This window comes from Mugil cephalus, chromosome 6 (assembly GCF_022458985.1).
Source record: "Mugil cephalus isolate CIBA_MC_2020 chromosome 6, CIBA_Mcephalus_1.1, whole genome shotgun sequence".
In the NCBI taxonomy this organism is placed as follows: Eukaryota; Metazoa; Chordata; class Actinopteri; order Mugiliformes; family Mugilidae; genus Mugil; species Mugil cephalus.
The window spans coordinates 21214357-21238340 of NC_061775.1; the positions used below are offsets into that span (position 1 = coordinate 21214357).

The window sequence follows — 23984 nt, forward strand, 5'->3', positions numbered from 1 at the left end:
CCTCATTCCGAGGAACAAAAGACGCAAAATAACATCATGTGATAAAAGATAAATGTGTCTAAATAGTTTCCCTGCAAAAACAAAACAAAAAAAAAATAGTACCAGCTGCAGGGTTGACTTTTCTCAGCAGTTGTCATGGATAAATGCAAACAAGTTAAAAAAAAAAAAAAATCTATTCAGTTGTTACTCATAATTGAATTAAACCATTCACTCTCTGACTTCATTGTCATGCCGTTCGACTCATTATTAATTCAAGACCCGCGCTCCCGCTTCCATTTACCGCATAATTTCTTCATTGACTAAAAGATTTTCCACTTCAAGAGAGCATGAACATGTCAGCGAGGAGGAAATCTGATCAGATTTGCTGTTTACATCGAAAACCATGAGAATCTGGTGTAATTTGCGCCGCGGCACTCTCGAGGAGACGCGGTTTTTGCGAGCGAGGGGAAGGCACTTAGTGGGAGTCATAAAAAGGAGGATGAGGGAGGGCGAGATCACCTCCAGACTGCGAGCGAAAGGATTACTCTCCTTTCTGCTAAATCAAAATTCCATTTGTGTTTCGCCTTCAGCAGGTTTGGACGCTCCCTCTGGCCCCTCACGCCTCCCGGTAATGCAATTAAGATCTATAAGCTTTTCCCAGGAATAAAGGGTCTGAAAGACGGATTGTTCCACGCTCCGCTGAAGTTGGGAAAATCTGTGTGCGTCCTATGGTGTGTGTGTGTGTGTGTGTGAAGATGGATTGATAGAGGGGTGGAGCAAATGTAGGTAATAACAGTCGTCTCCTCGCTCCCTGTCCATTCAAACATTTCTCACAAACACCACGAAGAAAGGGTTGGAGTTGTCTTCTACCCCCTCGAACTCACACACACACACACACGCTGTCATTTCCCTCCATTCGCACTGAGATGCTATTGTGTTGCCATAGTGTCGGCGTGACTTTTCGAACAAAGCTTCTCTCCCGTACCCGGTTCGAAGTCATCTTTGCTGCCAGTGAAGCAGACGGTTACTTTTTAAAGCCAAAAAAACGAGCATCAAACAAGTCGTTTGATGCAAATCCGCTGCTTGCGGTTTGATTGTGTTTTTACGCCGTGTTCAGCATTTACATGAGTGGCGTCCTGGTAATCGAATGACAGACGTTCCTTCAGATCAAGAAGTTGTTTTAGAGACAAAAGAGAGAGAGACAGTAGCCTGTTTTATGGGTCGTTAATTTTTTTTTTTTATACATGTGCCTCCAAAACAGTTGTGACTCAATAGAGAATGGGCATGGGCCTTCTGAGAGTGTCGTGTATTGACAAACCTTTGGTTAGGGGCCGGTTGAGGGTACGGGCCTCTGTGGATCATCCCACAGATACTTGATCAGTTTCGGAGCTAGTGAATTTGGAGGCAAAGTTTGAGTTTTTCCTAAACTGTTGTTATATGTGTGTAAGTCTGCATCCTGCTGGGGATGCTATGGGCTCATTGCTATGGGGTAGGGGAGCCTGGTCTGGGGTGGTCTAGGTGGGTGCTACACGTCTAACATCCACGTGTATGCAAGGTCCAAAAGTTTCCCAGCAGATCATTGTATCATCACAAGATGGTTTAAATGTTATTCACTTTTCCTGTCAGTGGTTTTAATGTTTAGGCTGATCGGTGTAGTTTTACTGGAGCTGAGTCTTCTCTTAGCAGTTTATTGAATCCACAAATTATTCTGTAGATGCATTTTTATCCTGCGTACAAACGATCACATCTGGTAATGCTTGTGCATTTCTCGGTGCTAATATATCGTTTTAATTGCTTGTGAAGGGACTTGAGGCTGGAAGTCGCAGCTAATAATGATCGATTATGTTACCTAAGAGGCAGATCTCTCCATCCCACTTAAAGCGACTGGATTCTACTTAATTCGTCTCCATTTTTGTCGTCATGTTCCACACTGGGAAAGGTGATACAAACAAACAAAGTCAGCCTCTGCCTCTGAAGTCACAACTGAATGTGGTTTACGGGCTTGATAAAAATGCGTTGAAAATACAGCCGCACACAGTACGTGCAAGAGTTTTTGATTAAGGATGCAATTGAATTTTCCTCCTTTCTGTCGTCGCTGCATGATCTGCCCCGGTTTTGTCACTTGGCCAGAAATTGTTGGTTGTTCAGCAGCGGTGTGGGCAGTGCCCGAGCAGTATTGTGGTGCGATTGAGAAGATAATTGGCTTTTTCACTGAAGCAGTTTTATGCTGATGCAATTGAACCAGTGCAGCGTCGTAAAGGTTAGGGCGATATTAGGCCCCATACAAATGAGAACAGGACAATACACACTGAGGCAGATGTCAAAGCCAATCTCTTCTTTTAGCGTAACCGGAGGGAAAGTGTGTCTGTGTGGCTCAGAGGTCCGTGTACTCTACTGAGAGAGTTAGATATTCTTCTGTGCGGAATAAATGGAAGAGTCAAGGGGGTGTTGAGTACGTCGCCACCGCCACACACGCACACAAACGGGCTACAGACCTCATCTGCTAGTACATAAACACTATACGTGAAACATGGTGTTAATTTCTGAAGAAATAATGAATAAACCTACTACACCTTTGTAATAAGCCAGTCACTTCAGATGTCATCTTTTTAAATGTGCCAGTGCTTTTATTGTGAAGGAAAAGATGAATAAAAAAGAGAATCCAGAACCAGTATTCCAGCCCTGTCCCCTATAGACTGAAGTGCAATAGCTCCCATATAAACCTATTCCTGTACCGGTACTTTATAGACAAATTTTTTCGTGATTACATTACTGTTATTACAATGCCCCTATTACATACCAGTTTACTTTTCTGTATCAATGTCACTTTAAAAACATTGCACAAGGTGTTGACGTGGTCTCCAGATTCCCCAGATCCCAATTTGATCAAGTATCTGTGTGATGTACTGGAACCAGTCTGGTCCACAGAGGCCCCTCATCTCATCCCACAGGACGCCCTCAGAGGGCCCATGTCCATTCTCTGATGGGTTGCAACTGGTTTTGGAGGCACAAGTGAGACCTACACAGTATTAGGAAGGTGGTCATAATGTTATGCCTGATCTCTGTATATATAACTGACAAACCTTCACTGATATTACCCACAGGATTTCCGATGAGTGTTTCTGAAGCTCACTCCCGTGGCTCCGGCTGTTGCCGCCTTGGCAGTGCCGGCTGACTCCTGGTTAATTAAAAATTGGATATAAAGAGGTGGAGCCGAAGCGGGCAGCTGATGCCTAGATTGACAAGCTGACGGGCTTTGAGGGCTCCCAGCTGTCACTCAAAGCAGTCTCGTTGCGGATATGTTTATTTCTGCTTTAAATTTGGGTATTATAGTGTGGATGTGCATGGGGATTGGCTCATTTTTTTGACCTAGCCTCCAGTGACCATTGGAAAACTACACCTCTGTGTTAACTCTGTGTTACCATAATAGCATTGGTGCTGACACAAATGATAGTAACTTTAGCCTTAGTTGTATTTATATTGTTTAAAATAATATTCTGTTCAACTTGCATGTCACAAATGCCTAAAAAAACTGTTTGCCTAAAAAAAGCACCGGTATTGGATAAAACCTTAACAGTACCCATCCCTAACTCTATTTTCGAGCACCTTTATATTACCGTCTTGATATTCAATATTTGTGTTGCATGATAACAAATGAACTATCTCCATGACAACTCAGTGAAGGTCAGCATTTTTTCAACAGTTGTCACTTCTTCCTGACGTGCACGATCAATCAAACACTCAAACTGACACCGAGCACTCTGCTAAAATAATCAAAGGATTAATTATAGATGTGCACACACACACATGCAAACGCACATTAACGCTGCCGTTTGGTTCCTTTTTACACCCTCACACACTGCCACCACCCCCGTATCTCCCATCAGTGTTGCTTTTTTACTCTCTTTATGATAAATGTTCAATAATTCAGGGCCGCTGCCTTCTCTCTCCTCTTCCTCTCGGCTCCTTTGTGTGTGACTGTATGTTGCAGCGCTCAGCTCCGTGCCAGCGAGTTGTGGTGCCGTGGCCAGTCTCTGAGTGCCTTTGGTTGTAGTGAGGGAAATCAGCTGTGGCAGAGCTGTAAATTATTCCTCCGGAGGGCCAAAGGGGCTGGAGCCCACACTCGCCATACCTTTATCAGGGCCCAGTCGGCTCCTATGGGCCCCTTATCCGTCAGGCCTGAAAGGCCCCAGCCAGGCAATATCAATGACATGGACCACAAAAAGAGGTTGTTTAGTGTGCAGAGAGGGCGAGAATATGGACAGGAGGAAAGAGAGACAAAGAGAGGGGAAGAAGGGAAGGAGAGAAGGAAGGGGGTGGAGAGAGATCCTGCCGGGAATATCACAGTAGTTATGTGTTAAATAAAATTAAGCATGGGGATGAATGAAGGAGACCCCTGAGATGCGAGGGAGTCAATTTGTACATTTCCAGTGAAATTAAATTAGTTTGTTTTTCTGTTCATTGTTCGTTGAAACATTTTATTTCGTTTGAAAATGTTCTCAGCCACATTGGATGTTGTTTCATTGTACTGCCGCATTTAATTAGATTGATATGGTTACATAAAATTCATGCCGTTTCAAAGGAAGATCTGAATGTTTGAACTCGTGGCTTATTACTACCACAGAGCAGAAATGTAACGTTGGTCTTAGATATCAGATAAAAAGGTTTATTAGTACCGAACAAGTGCCTCACAGTTCCACTGTCAAAACGCTTTCTGCTCAATTTTGTTCTTCAGATGTGTGTGAAATGTGGTTGCATGAGGCCAAAAAAAAAAGACCGCAAACTATTTATTTTTTCTCCCCATAAAAAGCATTGTAGAAGACCTTACGAAGGGGAGACTTTATTTTCGTTTTGTTGTCCCTTAGTCTTAAGCTGTGCAGCGTTGTAAATACGATCTCTAAAGCTTTGTTTACATGGTAGACAGACCTCTGCTGTCTCGTCCCCCTCACCCTCACTCCTTCTCCGTCTGAAAGAGGACTTCCTTGCATTCTGATTGCAGGCCTGTCTGTTCGTACGGACTCTAAAGAATACTAATCAGCAAGGCTTCCTCCGCGTGCAGGCTCCATTCAGGCAAGGGATTGCAGAAAATAACAGAGGACCTATGATAAATGGTTGGTCTTATATTGCCCTTGTTTATTAACTAGAGAGAGCCAGGTTCACAATGCTCGGGATAGTGATGAGGTGTGTATTGCATGCAGGATTAATGCCATGTCTTGTTTGAAGTACACAGATAATTTTCAAAATTGTCCAGAAAAGATTTTGTATTGCATGCACATTTTGGACTGCAGCTATCTTTTCACAGTGCCTCGTTTTCGGCGAGAGTAGTTTGTTCTTTAGGCTGCACGCGAGCACAGGTTGTTCTGTCTGCGCCAAGACTCGAGCACAGACGAAGCAGCTAATGAACAATTAAAAAAATAAAATTGGGAGAGCGAGATTTGTCTACGTGGGCTAATTATTTTCAGTGCAGTTGCACACAAGAACAACTAAGAACCACGGAACACTTTTTGTTTTTGCCCTCCTGGTTATAAACTTCTGGTTTCCAAATTAAAACGTCAGAGTCGGGCTGAAGTACATTACAGAGAACACTCTGTGGCTTGAGGATTGGTTTTGAGTATTATGTTGTTGTTTTATCGCGTGTTCAACTCAAGCTGCGATTGTTTGGCTGAAAGCTTGTATTAGTTACCCACATGTGAATTTCCAAAGAGGAACCGCAGGGTTTTGCGTTGCTAGCCTCTGAGCCTCTCTCTTTGTCCACTGTTTTGTCTATTTCTAAAACAAACCCCAAATTCCATGTGAGCGGAAAATCATTAACTCCCAGTATACAATGCGATCGTGCCTGATTGCAGGGCAGCAACGGAAGCGTGCTGATCTGAGATGAGGGAGAGATAAGTTCCACGTTTTTTGGATTTTGCTTAATTCTGCACATGTAAATTTGTGCCTTGATGTTGGTGTAATGTGGCTTACTTGCTCCTCTTTCGCCCCGGAAAGAAACCGTGTGTAAAGCTTAGCTCAGCCTACCAGCTAGCCAGGGTTTTTGGGGTGGTCAAATGGGTTCAAAAAAAAAAAAAATCCCCCCCGGTGCCTGGCACAAGCTGTCCAGAACACACACATACTCGCACGAACACGCACAGAGGAATCAGAAAACACTGGAGGGAGACAAGGGATACTTTCCAAAAGTGCTAATGTGGCGCGTTTGACCTGTTAGTTCTTCCTGCATATTTAAAATCGAGACTTCACCAGGACATTGAAAGACAGTCTTGAATAAGGTTAAATCTCTGCTGTTATCACGTTAATCCGTGAGGTCAGGCCATCTTCCCTCTTTCTATAGCTGGTGGCAAAAAGAGAAGACAGGCAGAAAGGAGAAGGACTATCTAAAATATTAAAAATGTGGTCATGCAACCGCTTCTTTTCTTTGTCTTTCTTTCCCACACACACACACATACTCTTTTTCTTTTTTACCTGTATGGACCTTTGGGATGAGTCTGATCAGGTCTAAACACCCCCCCCCTGGCAGGGATGTCTTTGATGGCTTTTGCCCAGCCTAATTTGAAGCAGGGCTCATCGTGAGCTTCCCTGTGGGATATTGGATCAAAAAACTGCCAGTGGAAAGAAAGCCGGGCCTGGGGGTGTAAGGGTGGGGGGGGTTAGGGGAGTTGTGTGTGCGAGTGTTACTGTGGATGCCCAGTGTGCATCTGTGACTCCGTAGTATGTGGGTATGTGAGTGCGTGTGTGTGCTCACCTTGCCTGTTCATCTAAGAACTGCCAGTTACAACCAGTGAAAGAGGACAGAGGATGGGGCGGCGTTACTGACAGTTCTCGCCAAGTAGCCAGCATTTCCATTTTGTTCGCTGGAAGCCGAGTGTGAAACTTTGATGAAGAGCAATTTGCATCTCTGGACGGCTGTGAAGAGGTTGGCTTTGTCCGAGGCCACCGAAAAGCCATGCCCGCACACTGCTGGCTCCCCCTGCCCACCCTATCACCCACCAGCACCCACCCTCTGCCCTTCACCCTCCGCCCTCCTGGCACAACTTTTCTGCTGCTTCGGCCAGTGGCTATTCTAGTATTATGTTGTGTGGCCAAGAGCACCTGCTGGGACTCCTTTCATCAAGCCTCCCCGGGTTTTTTTTTTTTTTTTTCAAAGCAACCCCAAGGGCACCCCTGCAAGCTCTGCATGCACGGTTACCTCAAAGCGGCCAGACAGAACGTGCATCCATATGAAACCATTTGTGGAGGCACGCTGGTCAGTCTTCCACCTCAGTGTAACTTCACGGTTACAATGTGCAATGTACGATAATACACCTTTGCATAATCTCTAAAAAACAAATGAAAGAAAGGTTTCCCACTGTCCTGTCTTTTTTTTTTTTTAAACTGAACAAATAGTCCCCTGTGACTGCCATTAAACAGAAAAAAAAACGGTTAATGAAGGGGGACGGTGTGAGAGACACTGGAACAGGAGAGAAGACAGGGTGGTGTGTATGTGCGTGTGGTAATGGGGCTGAGAGGCGAGTGTCTGGGTTTTATTTGTATTCCGGTGGCCCGGGGTATCCGTGGATACACCTAGGTGACTGGGAAGCATGCAGAAGGAGGAAGTGGGAGAGGGGTTATTCCTCCTTCGTACACCCTGATACCCACGACGATTAAAAAGGAGCCACACAGTGCGAGGTAACTTTAGGTCATTCCCGTCCAAAACATGCTCATCTGTGGCCTCGCTGGTCACTGTTGTTTATCCGCTGAATGCAATTTTGTCAGTAGGATGGACATACCTGCAAACCCTGGTGTATGATTCAAAAGGAATGATAAAAAAAATTCCACTAATGCAGATTTGACTCTGCCGGCCGTGTGGATTGACTGAACATGTAACTAACTCAGCTTGAGTTCCTCACTGATTCCTGAGTGTTTTGATGTTTTTACGTGAACTTTTTATCTTGAAAGGTGTAACAGAATCCCGAGTACATAAAGTACATACTGTATGTACACAGTGTATTGTTTCTTCAAATGTCAACACATCTTGCTTGTTGACCTGCACCTCCAAGCAGGAGTTTGCTAAAGTGGAATGTTTAAAATGTCTATTTCCTGCCATCACAGTCAGCCCGCCTGCTTCTATTACCCCTCACGAGAGGCTGCGCCGTCTTGATGCTCATATTGCTATCCCTGCAGACCCTCCATTGAAAGTTGACACGTCATGAGATTGTACAAGCTCATTTGGCCACCGTACAGAGTACTATGATTCCTGTGCCACAACAAAGTCTGCGTCGTTTGCTTCCCACTGCATTCTTTTTCTTTCTGCCCTCCTAATGTTCCCAAATCGAGCCGCTTTTGAGGGCCAATGAAAAGAGCTTAGTCATTGTGCAGTTTAATTCATGCACTCGACGATGACGGCACACGTAGGCCTTGGAGGGATTAGCTGAGAAAAACATGATTGCTTTGACAGTGTAAACCTGCTTGAGACACTAGTGGAGCTCTAAAGAGGAGGCTCTGGCATTAATGAGTCATTGCACTGACCAAGGCTGTTGTGGACTTACGCAGGCTTGTTGCTCATTACTTAAAATGACAGTGGAAGTGACGGCTGCTGCTTTGTAAGTCGACAAATCATTTTTCAGCACATCATTTAAGATGATAGATTATTTTTTAACGCCAGCGGCAACAAACCTGTCTGAGAAGTAAGTCAGTAAGTGTGAAGGAGAGGACAAGAAGGGTTTATGGATAAGTTAATCACTCATAATATTATTCAGGAGGCGTATATACACTAGTTTGAGACTTGCTGGCACTGGAATAGTCACAGATCACGTGACAGTAACGGTAACAGTAACAAGTAACAAGTATGTGGAAATACTTCACTAAAGATGAACCTCATATATGTCAGTCCTGCAATAAAACAAAAGCACCACTGCAATGCACACTCATCTGAAAAGGCATCAGCTAACGCTAGCAGAGGAACATTCCAGTTCCACTCATTTTCTGGGGAATTTCATTGTGTAAGTTATTAGACCTTTAGCTGCTACGCTATCCTATCTTCCAGCAGGCTGTGGAGTACTATCAAATGCTATTGATGTTGCTGAGTTGCAGCTTGTTTTTATACAGGCTATACAAAGCTGCAGCGCACAGCATGTAGCACGAGCCATCTGTTCTCAGCATATGTATCCAGGTCAAGAATATAGATTTCATTCTTGCAAAGCATTACTTTCTACTGTTTCTTTCTGACGTTAGCAGCGACTAGTCATGGTCAACTTGACTTTCACTACATAACAGCTGAACTTTTACGACTTCTATTATGTACACTGACTTTTAATGCGAAGACAGGGACCGACTAAAATTATCACAGTTAATTAAAGGTACAGTATGTAGGACTTAGTGACATCTACTGTTGAAGTTGTAGATTGCAACCCTCTGCATAGCTCTCATCTCACACTTGAACCCAAATCCAACAGGCCCTTTTCTCTAAAGCCAGAAATTTGTTTGTCCATTCTAGGCTACTGTAGAAGTAGATTAATGAATTTTGTGTTCAATATCTGCCCGTTAGATTCCCCTTAAATTCTACATCCGAAATTTAAAGAGGTGAAACGTCATTTAAAACAAGCTACAATCTTAAGGTGTGCATCACTGTACACAATCCCTCTAATTTTAGCACCACTGTGATTTCTGCTAGCCGCGATTAATAAAGTCAACACTTGTCTGTGAAAACAGACCCAGGGTTTGTGATTAAATATTTTATTACAGCCTCAGATTCAAATGTTTCATCACATCGAGGCCTCTCCCTTCGGGGGCTCTGCTGCTCCCTCTAGTCACGCCGCTATCCCTGCATGTAATAGGTGTTTGTTTTTTATTTATTTATATTCCTAATCAGCGATCACAAAGCGAGCAGACAAAGGAAGCGCCGACTGGTTGTTCGCCAAAGGGAAGAGGGGCGGGAAGAAAGAGGGAGTAAGGGAGCGCGTCACGGAGGCAGGAGGGGAAGGGTGGAGAGGTAACGTGTAAGCGTGGCAGGAAAGACAAAAGACAGGATGGTGTTTACATTTTTTTTTTGTCTACTTGCTCTGAACGCACCAGAGAGAGGCAGGGTCAGCGCGTCACACTCGACCATAAATAAATGAGGTGAATATCAGAAAATGCCTTTTCTTTGAAGCAAAAAACAAAGAAACTGTACACTGCTGTGCGAGTATGCCGACGCACACATGCTCCAACTCCAGGTGACCTTTGTGAGGCTCTTTGTTGCTCCCAAGCTGCAGCCATTTGTAATTGAAATGAAGTCCGTTTGCTTGTCAGCAGCAGGAGAAATTTGTCCCTCTCCTTTGTCCGCGGATGCTCGGCAGGCTTTATTGGAATCCCCGTCGCACTACCCCTTCTTCCTCCCCCTTCCTCCCTAGTCACTCCCTCTGGCGAGTGCTGATTTTTGATAATAAGCCCAGTAGTAATTTGTCATGTGGCCCGACCAGCAGCGCGCGGCGTGTGTGCCGTTTGGGACTTGAATGGCGATGGTGGAAGTGCGGGACCACGAGAAGGGGGACTTACGAGGCTCACAGCGAGCGTCGATTCAAGCGGCCAGCGGGAACATTGTTTGCATGGCTTTGCTTTTTTGTTTTGGGAGTGGCGGGAGGGGGGTGGGGGGCTTCTGAAAGCTCGCCTGTTTCCGCTTGTCTGTCAGTCACTTGCTAGAGGAGTAATCACACAATGGAACAACACAGATTATGAATTTGTATTTTGCCACTTAAGTGTGGCTGCCAGCCGCATAATAATTATTTTTTTTTCGTTGTTGTTTTTTTAAGAACATGTGATTGGCACTGATTTGTAATTGGAAATTTAATTGCTATAGTCGTCAAGGCTGTTAATCATTTAGCAATTATGTGTTGATAAAAAGAGTTGATTGATCGATTAACCGTTTTAAGATGAATATTTAGAGCAAGGATCTTCAACATTTTTCAGGCCAAGGACTCCTAAACTGATGGAGAGATTAAGTGAGGATCCCCTACCTACTATATGTGTTCTATATTAACCTAGTGCTACTTGCAAATATACGTTGTTATTATCATTTTTCATTCAAAATTAAACCATCCCTTCACTAAAACATATTGGATTCATGTTAGTGTGCTTTCAAAGAAATTTAATTTGTGAGGGAAAATTTAAATAATATATAAAAATGTCTAGCCAACCAAAGATGTTCATCTTGCTAGTCACAAAAGCTTGGGCAAACTGAGGCTTTGTACAGTACTGTATACCCCACCCCCCACTCACCATGGAACACAAAGGTTTTATGGCTCCATTGGGACATTTACAATATGCGCATGACTGAAGAAGTGTCCATGTTTATGTGTTTATGTCCACGTTTGTGCGGCTGGCCATATTTACACTATGCGCTTGTCAAGCTATTACCGGATAGTAGAGCCAGTCATTTACTGTATCTGTGTTTATTTACTTTCAACTCCATTCTCTCCTTAAACGCTTCAGCATCACACCCAGTGTCCTCTTAGTGTTTTTTCTGCGTTTTGACCCTTCGCGGGTCCCCGGTGAATTCGGAGCCGTGCAGGTTTTTACGAGCGCGGGGAGGAGCGCGGCTAAAGGATTGATCGCTGATATCATTAAAACGACGACCCTGTCTTGGAAAGTGAGCGCCTGATAGTCTGATGAGATTGGAGTGTCATGGTGGGACGTGGGGGAGGGGGTGAAGTGTGTGTGTGTGTGTGTGTGTGTGTGCGTGCATGCATGAGTAACATGTTGGGTATCAGTGCCTTAGTGTTTAATAAATCAATGCGGGTCAAGTCTAAGAGCCGGATGTCACCCAGATGGCCTGTTGTTAGGGGGATTTGTCGGATGTGTGTGCATGTGTGTGTGCATGGTAGTAGCCAAGTACAGGAGCAGTGAGGTTTCACTGTGCATATGTCACCTCTAATGAGTGGTACTGAAGCAGAAAGATATGACCTCATAGAGTCTCCAGACAGGACTGAAAGGAATACCATCACTCTCCACACATGCACGCACCCAGTATTTGCGCACACTCGCTCAATTCTCTCACTCCGCACAAGTACCTTTCGCCGCCTCTTTCATCTGTTTCCTCTTTCATGATGGTGATGATGGTGATGGACGGAATCGGTACAATGTGACAATGTGGACCCCTGCGGCGGTGCTCGGATCGAGTCCTCTGACGCAGCCATTTGAGCGGCCGGTAGACTTGTCCGTGGAATGAAAACAAAAACAAGCCCGGCCCTGCTTGTTTTCTCCCTTCACCACGTGGTCCCACAATGAGCCCTTTTGTGCTGCTACTCAATTCGGACTCTCCGAAGCTAAAACAGCGCGGCACACAAAGCTTCACAGATCTCTCCGACAGTATGTTCGCGAAGAGAGGGTTCAAAGCTTTGGCCGAAAGATGTGAAAAATGAAAAAGTTAAAGTGGTTTTAATGAGAGAAATATAGAGGAAATAATATATATGTCTGACTGTTGTCTTGTGATGTCTTTGTGTTTAATTTTAGGAGCATTTTCTGTATGAAGGTGTGTGTTTTCATATATGATTTCACTTATGACTTGCGCTGCTTGTATTTAGTTTCATTGGTGCATATGTTCATAAACACTACTGCTTTTGCAATTTAAGTCTGAAAGTGCGGGCTGCAGCACCAGCCATTAGCATCTACGCTAGGGCGCCTCCACTGAGTTGCATGCATGTCGGTTGTGTTACTGTGGTGGGCCTTTTCATTTTTCAGCCATTTCCTTTGATCCCCATCTTAAGAATTTCCACACTTTTGATCAGGCTTTTTCAGATAAAGTCTCATTTTCCACATGTTTTTGCAAGCTGGCATAAATTAGGACGAATAAAAACATTGCAACGTGTCAAACATGTGCCAATTATCAATTACGCCTACGGTTCATCGCTGTGCAGCGTACAGAGGTCTCAAGGCCACCTTTGGTTAACGGCACCTATGTGACTTTGTGCAAAAGGAACGATCGTGCCTTTGTTGTCCATGTTTTCGAGTGTAGGGGGAGACACGAGGTCTGCATAGAATGTGCGTAAAGAGAACTCTAACATGAAAGGAGGAATTAAGCAAGGCGCTAATACTCGTCATTTCTCACAATTCTATCCTATTATATCTCATTTGTCTCTGATTCTGTCTTTGATCATCACTGTGGCCGAGTACCTTTATATCTTCAGTTTTCCTTGCTTGTTCCCTTTTACATCTAAGCCGCTTTGGTTGAGCTTGCGATGCTCCGTTTGCGCAAGGCGGAGCTAGAACGGCGGTGGGGGCCCAGGATGTGACAGGATTTGGGAGATCTCAGGCTTTGGCATGTGTCTGATGCAGACACCGTCGTTCTTGGAGTTAAATCCGGGGATCCGGGAACAACACAGAGCCTCAATAACAATATAACAACATTCCCAAAGTGATTTTCTTTTTCTCTTCAGCAAGACAAATTTATAAAGGGGGAAAAAAGCTGACTAGATCACAGTTAATTAGCATAAACTGAAATAAACTTTTTAAAATAAGCACTTCAGGGCATTTGTAGGGACATATAGTGTCATAGCACTGGGATATCAGTGGACTTTCAATTGCACACACTGCCTGAGTAATGTCATTTGAGATAAAAGTGTGATAAAATAAAATATGTGCGGTGCTTCTGCTTGTTTTTAGATCAAAATCTCAAACACCTGCAGCCTTAAATCAAAATAAAACCGTGCCTCAAACCACTTATTACCGGAAAAGTTTCATCGACAGATTTCCCTTTTTGACATTCTCAAGCTAGCCAGCCAGAAGAAATCAACGTCCACTAGAACAAATAGGAATTAAGCAGTCATTTTAGAGCACTAACATTTGATCAAGGTGTCAGGCAAACATGGATGACTCTGAGGGCGTGCCTTTAATTATCCCTGCCACTGTGAGGCAAAGGCTACAGGACGAACAGGATGTTTGAAGTGCGTGTGTCTGTGTGTTCCCTTTGGGCGATGCTTTGCATGCATGCATTTATTTTGTGCAGTTGGGTAATGATGTTATCACAAGCTTAATAGTAAAATTGATATTGTTATTCTGCACCGCAGCATCTCTCACCAGCCTCTGTGTTAATCCACATCACGGCGAAGTGAGTCATACTGAGGCTCTTCACATTTTTCTCTCTTAAAACACGGAGAAAAGTGGCGCAATCTGTTTCCTTAAAAAGAGGAGAGCTGATGCAGACTTAAGAGGAGGTGCGGGCAGATTTGCGCGCGCACACTCGTGCAGATGCAAACAGGAGAGGGATTAACCTCCGTGAAGTGGTTGTGTAGGAGTGGCAACTGCACAGGCCGTTACTTCCACAAAGCCTCTTAGTTGCCTTGATATTATTTCATCCTGTTTTGGAATTGTCCTTTTGAAATCCTCTGCATATGGCGGGCGTGTGATGTGCTACGTTCATTCAATTTAAGTTAATTCATTCAATCTTCATTTGTAAAATTAAAGGGAGCTGCTTATTTCGCCAAGGACTGTCCTCTTTATTGGGCCAAGAGAAACTGTGACATTGAAGCAGTTGAAAACCAATTTTTCTCTGTGCACTTCTTATTTTTTTTATACATACAGGAAGGTTCAGTAAAGAGAAAGAGAGATGGCAAGTAAAAGGAAAAGTATAAATTAAGAAGACGGTGTAACGAGTCACACTGGATTTAAAAGACAGAGATATTGTAGAATATTAAACTAGAATGAGACAAACTAAGCTGTATAATAAAATTCTTAAATATGCAGCTACCATGCTGACCAAACTCTTTAGATTCTGAATCACCACTTAAAGCCTGTGCCTTTGGGTTGAAGACATGCAATTGCTTCTCCACTGAAGTACAGATTTGCACTTATCTGAAGGTTTTGCACCCACAGTATCCAAGCAGATATGGATGCCTTCGCTAGTTTTGGGAATTTTATGGTGCGTTACGGTGCTCTAGCAGAGATGCAAAGCGCAGTCCGAGGTACAGTTGCTTCAGTTGGTAGCACAGAACAGCACAAACCAGAAGGAGGATTTGAACTTACAGTCCAAATTGAATTATTCTCTGAGATCCAGTTCTTACGTGTTTTTACGAGGATAAAACTGCAATAATCCCAGTAAAGTAGTAGAGCCATCTGAGTTCGTTCATGAGTGTTTTTCTCCGCTATTAATCCGTCTCGAGAAGCTTACCGCATCCACCTTTCCCCTGTGAAGATGTTCTTAAGACTTGATGCCATCCTTTTAATCTTTGTCACACTTGGCTTCGGAGTTGTCCTTTACCACACGATGCAGCTGTCACCCGGATCCACCTTCGACTGCCGCCCCCCTGTTCCTCTCACCTTTTGTGCACTTCATTAATGATTCATGGCTTGTTTTCGTCTTGAAAATTCGAAGCCCACGTCTTGCCCCCATAGGCCTGGCTCTCCTTTGTCCAGAGAAGGTGGGAGAGGGGTTGGAGATGGGGTCATAAAATAGTAACAAGCTTCTTTGAACTGGAAGGTACCGTTTGATGTGCAGTGGGGAGCATAATATATAGTGTATTTGATCTGGCCAGCTGTCTGGATTGCCGGTGCGCGGGTTCTCTTCACATCTCTCGCTTTTGTAGTGGGTATGCATCAGAGTCTCTAACACCAGCGTGGATACAAATACACTTTCTTAGATTACTTGGCTTTGCTCCTCATATCAGTACTCAAGCATTTATTCACTCCCGTCTGATGATACCGAATGTACATTTTTAATGTACTCTGCTACCTTTAGAATAGATTGGCTTTGAGGAGTCTAAGCATCAGGTTGCCATTTAATTTGCCCTTTTTTGCTTTTGATCATTCGGTGGGTGGTTCATGTGTTGATTATGCTCATGAAGTCCAACTTATTGCAGGAAAACAGAACGCTTCTTGCCGTTCCTTCCTCCGTTATTCCCCTACCCTCAGCCACACTGTGCCGTTGTTGTATTCTGGTCTTTTCCACACAATATCTCACTGTCTCCAGCCGATTATAGGGGAACGGACAGGCCTTTAATCTCCTCAAAAGACCAATATTACACTTGTCTTCTTTACTCACACACACAAGCACAGACTCCTCCGAGTGCTCCCCACTCTCTCACGTTTGCGGTTCAACCTCTGCTCGCTGATTAACGGCCTCCTTCCCTCTACTGACACGCTCCGTTCTTTAGCTCTTTAGCCGATCGCAACAATGTGGAGGACCATCTATTTCCTTCCCCTCTTTCTCCCACGCTCTCTCTCTCCGTTCTCACTTCCTCTCTTAACTTTTTGCCTCATTTTTCCCCTTCACTGCCTTTGCCCTTAGACTTGTTTACAGCCAGAAGGAAATACTGTGTCATATTTTTCTGCTGCTTTTGTGTGCTGCTTGTCTCGAAAGCATGGCACTTTGAGGAAGAATTTGTTGGTTCTATAGCCCAAACTGACAGATCAACAGGGTCAGTTTGGGCTTTTCTCAGTTTCGCTACTTGTCTTGGACCTTTCCTCTCAGATTTACACCCTGGAGCCCTTAATCCACTTTTTCGTTTTGAGTGGACTAGCATTGCAAAGACAACCTTTGTTTAAGCTTGCAAAACTCATTGAGGGCATGCCCTTTGCATCTGGCAGAAGGCTTTCTAAAAAGGCGATAATACCGTGAAACTGTCTAGTAGGTAAGAAGAGCTCCCCCTAATGTCTGTATAGGTCATAAGCTCCCCCTCCTCAGTGAACAACTAAAACACTAAAATATGTACCAAATACACTTTTTTCAAGGATAGTTTCTCTCATTTTAGGTAGTTAATATAATACTGATGCATGTTAAAGTGCTATTTTTTTCTGCTAAGTTTCGTTTTAGCTACTTATTTGACGAAACAGGATGTCATGCCAACATTTCTCTGCATACCACCACTCTCGGACCGTGCTGGATCTGGCTCGCATGTGGACGCATTGTCCATTTTTACATACAGTCTATGGTTTACCAAGCCAAAACCTAAGCGAACACAACTTAAAATTTTAAAAATAATCAGTCACTCGATTTCAAATTCAGACAGGTCATATGAACCCCGGTCTGCCAGGTGAAAGTTCTGTGTTTGACTATTATTTTGCTCATTTGACTACCTCACCTGACTTCCTATTGAGTTTCTGTTAGAAATGTGTGAGAACACAGCATTGACTGATAACACCCAGCCAGGTGCAAATACATCCCTCAACAGGCAACAAGCAAATAATGTTTCATTATTTATTAATTTTGCCTGTTAATTGTGCACCAAAATACGCAAGTCGTATACAAAGGTAGAAATGTGAAGGTGTATCTTAAAATAAGTGTCACACATTCACTCTATATGAATGTAAGAAACAGTCCTCTTTTGACGAATCAAAAGCCGGTGAACTGAGGAGGCTTATGTTGCGCCTGTGTGCTTCAAAGCAGATTAAAAGATGCGAGTGCCTCTGATAGAAGGATGGTAAATAATCTCAATACAACACTGGTTGTCTGTTTCAGACCATTGTTATTGGAGCAAATCAACATTTTAGGAACTGCACTCGGCAGATCCTAATTAAAGGTGACACTGTGTTCCCAAAGCTATTATTGTGCTATTGGATGTTTGATTTCCATTTCCCTTTTGCCGTGTGAGTGTGTATTATCCGTGTAATGGAGTGGGTAAATTGAACGACTTCAAGGCAGGAACTGACCTTTACCTGTTCGCGGGTCGAACCGCAGCGTCGCGAGTCATGTCGTCAGTAGTGCTTGGAGAAGAATGCTAAGTGTCCAGCGTATGTGTTGCGTGGATGGAGTGGACATGATATGAACAGCGTGGTCACTCATTGATCGGCCACTGAAGGGTAGATGGCAGCAGCAACCTATGTATACCTCAAACATGCATTGTGGCACCACGATTAGTAGGTTTGTTATCATTTTATTTGTTTCTAATACTGGTATGGACCAGTTACAGTTAGACCCATATATATATTTGGACACCGAAACTTTTTATTATATTACATTATATATTGAACATGGGTTTAAAATGCTTCCAAATCAAGTTTTAAATAACAAAAAAAAATAATTTGCAGCCAATGACTGCACATCTCGACCCTATGGGCATCACCAGAAATTGGGTATCATCCTTTGTGAGGCCTTTGCCAGGTCTTTACTTCATGTGGCCACAGTTGCTGTTTGTTCATGGGTGCTTCCGTGTTTAGTTTTGTGTTCAGCAAGTAAAATGCATGCGGGATCAGATTGTGATCAGTGACTGACTGGACCACTGCAGAATATTACAATTGTTTTACCTCACACTGCGTATGCCTTAGCCTTGAGCCATCCCTAATCTTACTCAGTATTTTTTTCTTTTCGTCATTATAGTATAAGTTACTTAGTTTCATTCTTCGGCTTTTTATTTTTCAAAATCTAATCTGGCCCATCTGCTAAAGCTTATGAAGTCTTGTCTTTGTGGTCGATGATATGTCAACCCCCTGGAAATTCACTTGACTCGATGTCGAGAAGCAGGTTTACTTACCAAACAAATTACCTTAATGTCATCCACCACTGTTGTCCTCCATGGACGTCCAGACCTGTTTGTACTGCTAAACTCACCAGTGTGATTTTTTTCCCCAAGTGATTGTATCAAACTGTTTATATGGCCACTCTTAATGTTCCTGTGTTCTTTCCGGTGTTGAAACTTAAATTAACCTAATTGTAGGTGTTAAAATCAAATTAGCGGAAACCTAATCTGTGTGGTTTGATGGTGTTTTGTCTGTTTTGTGTACATCTCATTTGTCTCTTTTAGCATCAGCCTGCCCAAGGATTGCAGCTGGGCATTACACCGATCAGCCACAACATTAAAACCACTGACAGGAGAAGTAAATAACACTGACCATCTTGTGAGAATGCAGTGTTCTGCAGGGAAACTTTTGGACACTCCTCCTAGATGGCAGCAGGATGCAGCCTGACACCGACACACACACAAACCCAGTTTAGGAAAAACTTCAAACACGTGAAAAACAGCATAAGTCGTTGACCTGACCTCCAAATTCCCTTGATACCAGATCTTGACGGTGCAATTTAAAAGTGTACAAGTTTACGAGTTACTCAAGACCAAATAAAATCATCTAGTGAGCAACCTCAGCTCCCCTTGTCAATCTGCCATTCACATAAATATTCATCACTTTCCTTATATGACGATGGACATCGAAGAAATAAAAGGGTTCAGGTCGAGGTGGAGGCGTGTTCGAGTAGCTATGGGTGTGTGCATTTGTATAATGTGTGTATAATGTTTCTCCCTTCTACATTCACTCTCACACCTCATAATGCAGGTTTAGGCTGTTCCATATGGATGGCGCTCACATATGACAGGGCTTGCTGCATCAGGATGTAAATGTAAGCAGCTGTTTATGTGTGCATCAGCAACTCTTGAGAAGCACAGGAAGATGTGTGTGTGGACTTTTTACCCACCCGTTTTTAATAATTGTACAATTAATGATCTTTTTATACATTTACCCAGCATTTAGATCAGCTGTATGTAGTCGAAGTGATGTACATGTAATTGTTGCTCTTCTCTTTCCGTATGTAGGGTTCTGTTTTATTCTGGTGTCTGTTCCTGAGCCTGGTGCAGCTGAAAAATGAGTTGCATTTGTTAGCATATTCCATATTTCATTACATGGGAACTTTCATTTCAAACTGTGTGATTCAGTATTCGAAACACCCAAATGACTGCGCTCCTGCAAATGCAACTGTTGGCTCTAAAGATGGATGGTTATGTATTTTATTGTAATAGGAAGAGTTTTACTTATAGAAGGGTTGTCATTTTCAAGTATTAAAAAGGCCCTCACTTATCGGAGTCCACATTACCTTCAGCTGCTGTAAATAACTGTGCTAAATGTTTGTCCCCATTGTTGCAGTTTTTGCCTCCTGCGTCTTTCCAATATATGCGTGTGAGCACTATCATCTGTTCAAAGGTTAATTAAACGGATATTGTATTTTCTCCAAGAGTAAGGGAAAAAAGCTTTTCAATGCTTTCTGCCCCCTGAATAAGAAGGGCCAAGGTGAATTGTATTATTTTCCATTTTGTCCTAAAGATAAGAGGAACTACGAGCTAAGAAAAGGTTTGCAGGGAATTGATGCTTCTGCATTTTAATTAATCCTTGTAAAGGCGATGCGTTGTAAGCCAATCTGTCACCGGCACAATTCTGCACCTCCCCTGTGCGTGAAGCGAACTGGTTTCGGGGAGGATTAAGATGACCCCGAGACAGGTGGTATAATATAAAGGTGAAGGAAAATCCTTATTTGTGGAAATCTGACATCAGGTTCGCTGTGATCTGCAGTGGTATTGTGGATTTTACAGCCAGGTGCGTATCGTGTGTGCGCTTCAGCTGTTCATGTTATCAGGCTGTAGGCAGATATGAAGGGAAAGATGAAAAACAGGTATAGGGTAGACAGGGAGAGATGGGATTTATGCTAACATGCTGCTAGGAAGGAAAAGGATTTACACCGTCCTTTGTGAAAACTGGTGCCATTACACGAGACCCCACCTTGACAGCCTCGTTCCCTCGTTTCTTTCCTTTCCGCGCCCCGATTCTCTCCTCTTTTTCCTCCTTCTATTTACTCTTGCCTTTGGCTCTGACTACTCTGTAATCCCCAGGGACATGCTTTTCATTTATTCTAGGCCTGGCCCTTCTTCAATTCTATCTCTGTCATGTCTTTAAGGTTCTCGTTTTCTTTTTTCTCTTGGCTTAGAATCAATATTCTGCTATGGTGGTGTGAATGTGCGGTGGTCTCCATCTTTTCTTCAATCTGCCATACGTTATCACGCATAAGTAAATTTAGATATAAGAAGCACTGGTCCCCACTGTGATGCTGTCAGGTTTTTCTAGCATGTACTTTAACATTATGGCTCCCACTTGTACCGTCTGTTATTACTTGCCTTTTAACACACACCATGGGACATGGACAAGTCTACACACATAAAAAAACAAGCTAACCATCTTTGCTAGGTTTCTCTCGCTAAATGTGTAGAATACATTGTCAGGGTTGTACCACATTTGATTCAGCAGTTTAGCATTTTTTTTTGTAGCAGCAAAGCAAACTGTATAGATGTTTTATTTCATATCCAAAAACACATTCACATCTACTAAGCTAACGCAGGCTAACACATTTTCCTTTTTTTGTCATCCCTAATCCTCCTAGACTGTTAAATTAACCCAAAACACCTTACTGAAAGTAAGTATAGTAGCTGATGCTTTGCGGATATGTGTATAACTTAACATTCGTATGTTGCAGTTACTTTGGCTGGCACAAGTTTCACAAATGCTGCTAGGTAGCCAAGATTGCCACCATGCAGAGTGCGAAGCTAGGTCCTTAACGTTGACTAACACTGAAAGACCCAAACTAACATATGATAATGTTAACAAATCAAAATAACAAACTGAAATAAAAGTACACAAATAATCTCTTTGTCAAACATGAGGAGACATCGGTGAAGAATGTGATTTCAGATACAGCAATACTTAAAACTAACTAACTTTTGTTTATAATTAGTTTTTTTGTACGGGTTGAAGAAAACAAGATTCCTTGTAGTTAATTAGATATAAAATTGGATTTTTACATTAAACGCAACTATTGACTGCATCGCCACATTTAGCAAATCGATCCGTACAGTGTCATGATCCCACCTCTTGTCAGCTGAACTAGTGGTCAGTGCGGTATCAGACTTGCGTGAAAGAAAATGAAACCGCAAACCCCCTGGTTGTCAGAAGAAAATCACTCTGATGTAAACTCCGACACAAGCACGTTTTCTTGCCCCCTCTTTACATTTCATCATGACCAGGCAAAGCATCTCTAACAAGCCAAGCGAGTGCTTTCTCTTGTTCAGTGGCTCTCGCTGTCAAGTAGAGGGATTTTTTTTTGCCTCTCCCCGTGACAGACTGAAATGCTTGAATTTTCCTCTTGCTTGGACGAAGTGACCACACAAAACCTTCAGAGTCCATAGGCTGTCAGAAAACTGCAGCTGCACAGAGTCGGTTCCGCAGAAAATGGGCTGTAAGTTGGATCAAGAGGCATTTAAAATTGAGGAAATCCTCTGAGCCAGTCCAGTGTAGTAGTCACCTTTAAGCTCTGATTGCAAGTGTTTCAAGAGATTTAGTCTTTTAGATAAGACTGAAAATCAGTTCCTGGTTTCCAGTTGTAATAAACCCTATCCAAGTCTATGCAACATAAATTCTTAATGAATCACATTTCTTCTTCTTCATACAACTTATAATATTTAAATTATGAACCTAAGATCCATAGATATTAGACAATGAATTACACAATGAAATCTCAATTTAGCAGGAGACGTTTTCACACACAGAAAAAAGAAGGTCTCACATTGCATCTCACCAGACATGCAGCCCTGATCCACTAAGTAAGCCTCAAAGAAGAGACTTCCATTACATTCTGGCAACACAGCACGAGTCCAGCCTGTGTTTGGGTGCATGAAAACATTGCCCGCCAGAGGTCAAATTAAAATTGGACTGGAAAATTGGTTTGAAGTCGGTGCTCAGGAATTATTCCTTCCTGGTCTTGTTGACTCATTAAGAGGATTATTATAAAACTTCATATGTCTCTTTAGCACTGACTGTTTTACACATACCACACATTTACATTTCACTTGTTGGTTTAGTTTGATGTTTAGTTTCCATCGTGTTTTTTGTTTCTAATCAGACACACAGAGAATTTGCCCTTTTCTATATTAAATATATATAAAAGTAATCCAATTAGTGATTACTGATCATTTAAAAAGTTAGATTATAACATATTATTATGTTATTATAACAGTAACTTAGATATGTACCTTTCATCTTTAACCTTAAAACTGACATCCGTGTGGATGTCAGTTTTCCGAATGTTTCCCAGCAGAACATTGTACTGTCACAAATCAGTGTTATTTACTGTCAGTGGTTTTAATGTTGTGGCTGATCGGTGTACCGTCTAATAAACTCACTGTAGCGTTACTGGTACACAGAGGCCCCACGCTGCTTTACCCTTTTCATTTTTATACCTATGGTAAAGATGAATCTTTCTTCTCTCTCCACAGCAAAGAAGACATGTGCAACCACAGACTTCGCCTGTGCGAATGGACAGTGTGTTCCTGCTAGGTGGCGCTGTGACGGAGAACCGGAGTGTGCGGACGGTTCAGACGAGGCTGACGCAATCTGCAGTAAGTAGCGGCACAGGCACAATGACTGACAAACTCAACCACACAACTGCACAAACATTATCACAAAAATATTTAAACGCAGAAAGAGCGAAGGCCACGAGGACGGTAAGTCAACACACAAGAGTTTTTTTTTTTGTGAAGTTATACAGCAGCATGACATCAGAGTTTTCGTCTCTTTTCAGAGTCAGATATTTCATTTGCGTGTTTGCTGACCTCCACACACATGCACGCGCACATTTTCCTCAGCGTGGCACGCTCACAAGGTCGCTTATTCTCAGTGTGACAAATGTTGCCACTCTTCAGCTGCTGTGCCAATCCTCTGTTTCTTGCACTTGGCCTCAGAAAATTGCTTTTAGCTGCTGTCTAGTGTTGGCTACATCGCTGGATGCGTGACCTCCATCCATGGTTGATACAAGGCTGCAGATAAGATGTCTACTTCTTTCAGAGTGTTTCCGCAGAGCACAGTTGAAAAGTAAAGTAAAAAAAAAATTGATTCAGAATTAATTACTGAGCCCTGAAGACATATATTTTAATCAATAAGTTTATAACACCGAAAAAAAATATTTTCCCTGAAGTACATAGTCAGTTATTCCGTTATAAAATAATTATAAGAAGATTTTCTTTTTTTTAATCATGTGTGTGTCCATATGTAAGGTGTATCGCCAGACTATAGTTATTGCACATTGCAGCTAGCCTGGCCAGGCATAGCCAAATTAAAATTTCATCAGACCTATCATCACAAAGCCTGTTTCAATCGATGCAGAGAAGAGATACGTCTGCACACAATTGTGTAGTCCTACAAAATCTTTGGTTGATTAGGTATTTCTTATATATATTTTTGTAGTTTCTTACACAAATTTATTTTTTTTTAAATACACATTAACATGAATCCAACATATTTTAATAAAGTGATGA

At 42.7% G+C, this 23984-nt stretch overlaps 1 protein-coding gene across 4 annotated transcripts in view; it reads left to right on the forward strand.

Moving 5' to 3' along the window:
* Positions 1–23984, forward strand: part of lrp8 (low density lipoprotein receptor-related protein 8, apolipoprotein e receptor) — a 163105-nt gene that overhangs the window by 51750 nt on the left and 87371 nt on the right. For all 4 annotated transcript variants that reach the window (XM_047587042.1, XM_047587044.1, XM_047587043.1 and 1 more), the window contains exon 3: positions 22947–23069. In XM_047587042.1, coding sequence (XP_047442998.1) covers positions 22947–23069 — 123 coding nt within the window. The remainder of the gene's footprint in view (positions 1–22946; positions 23070–23984) is intronic.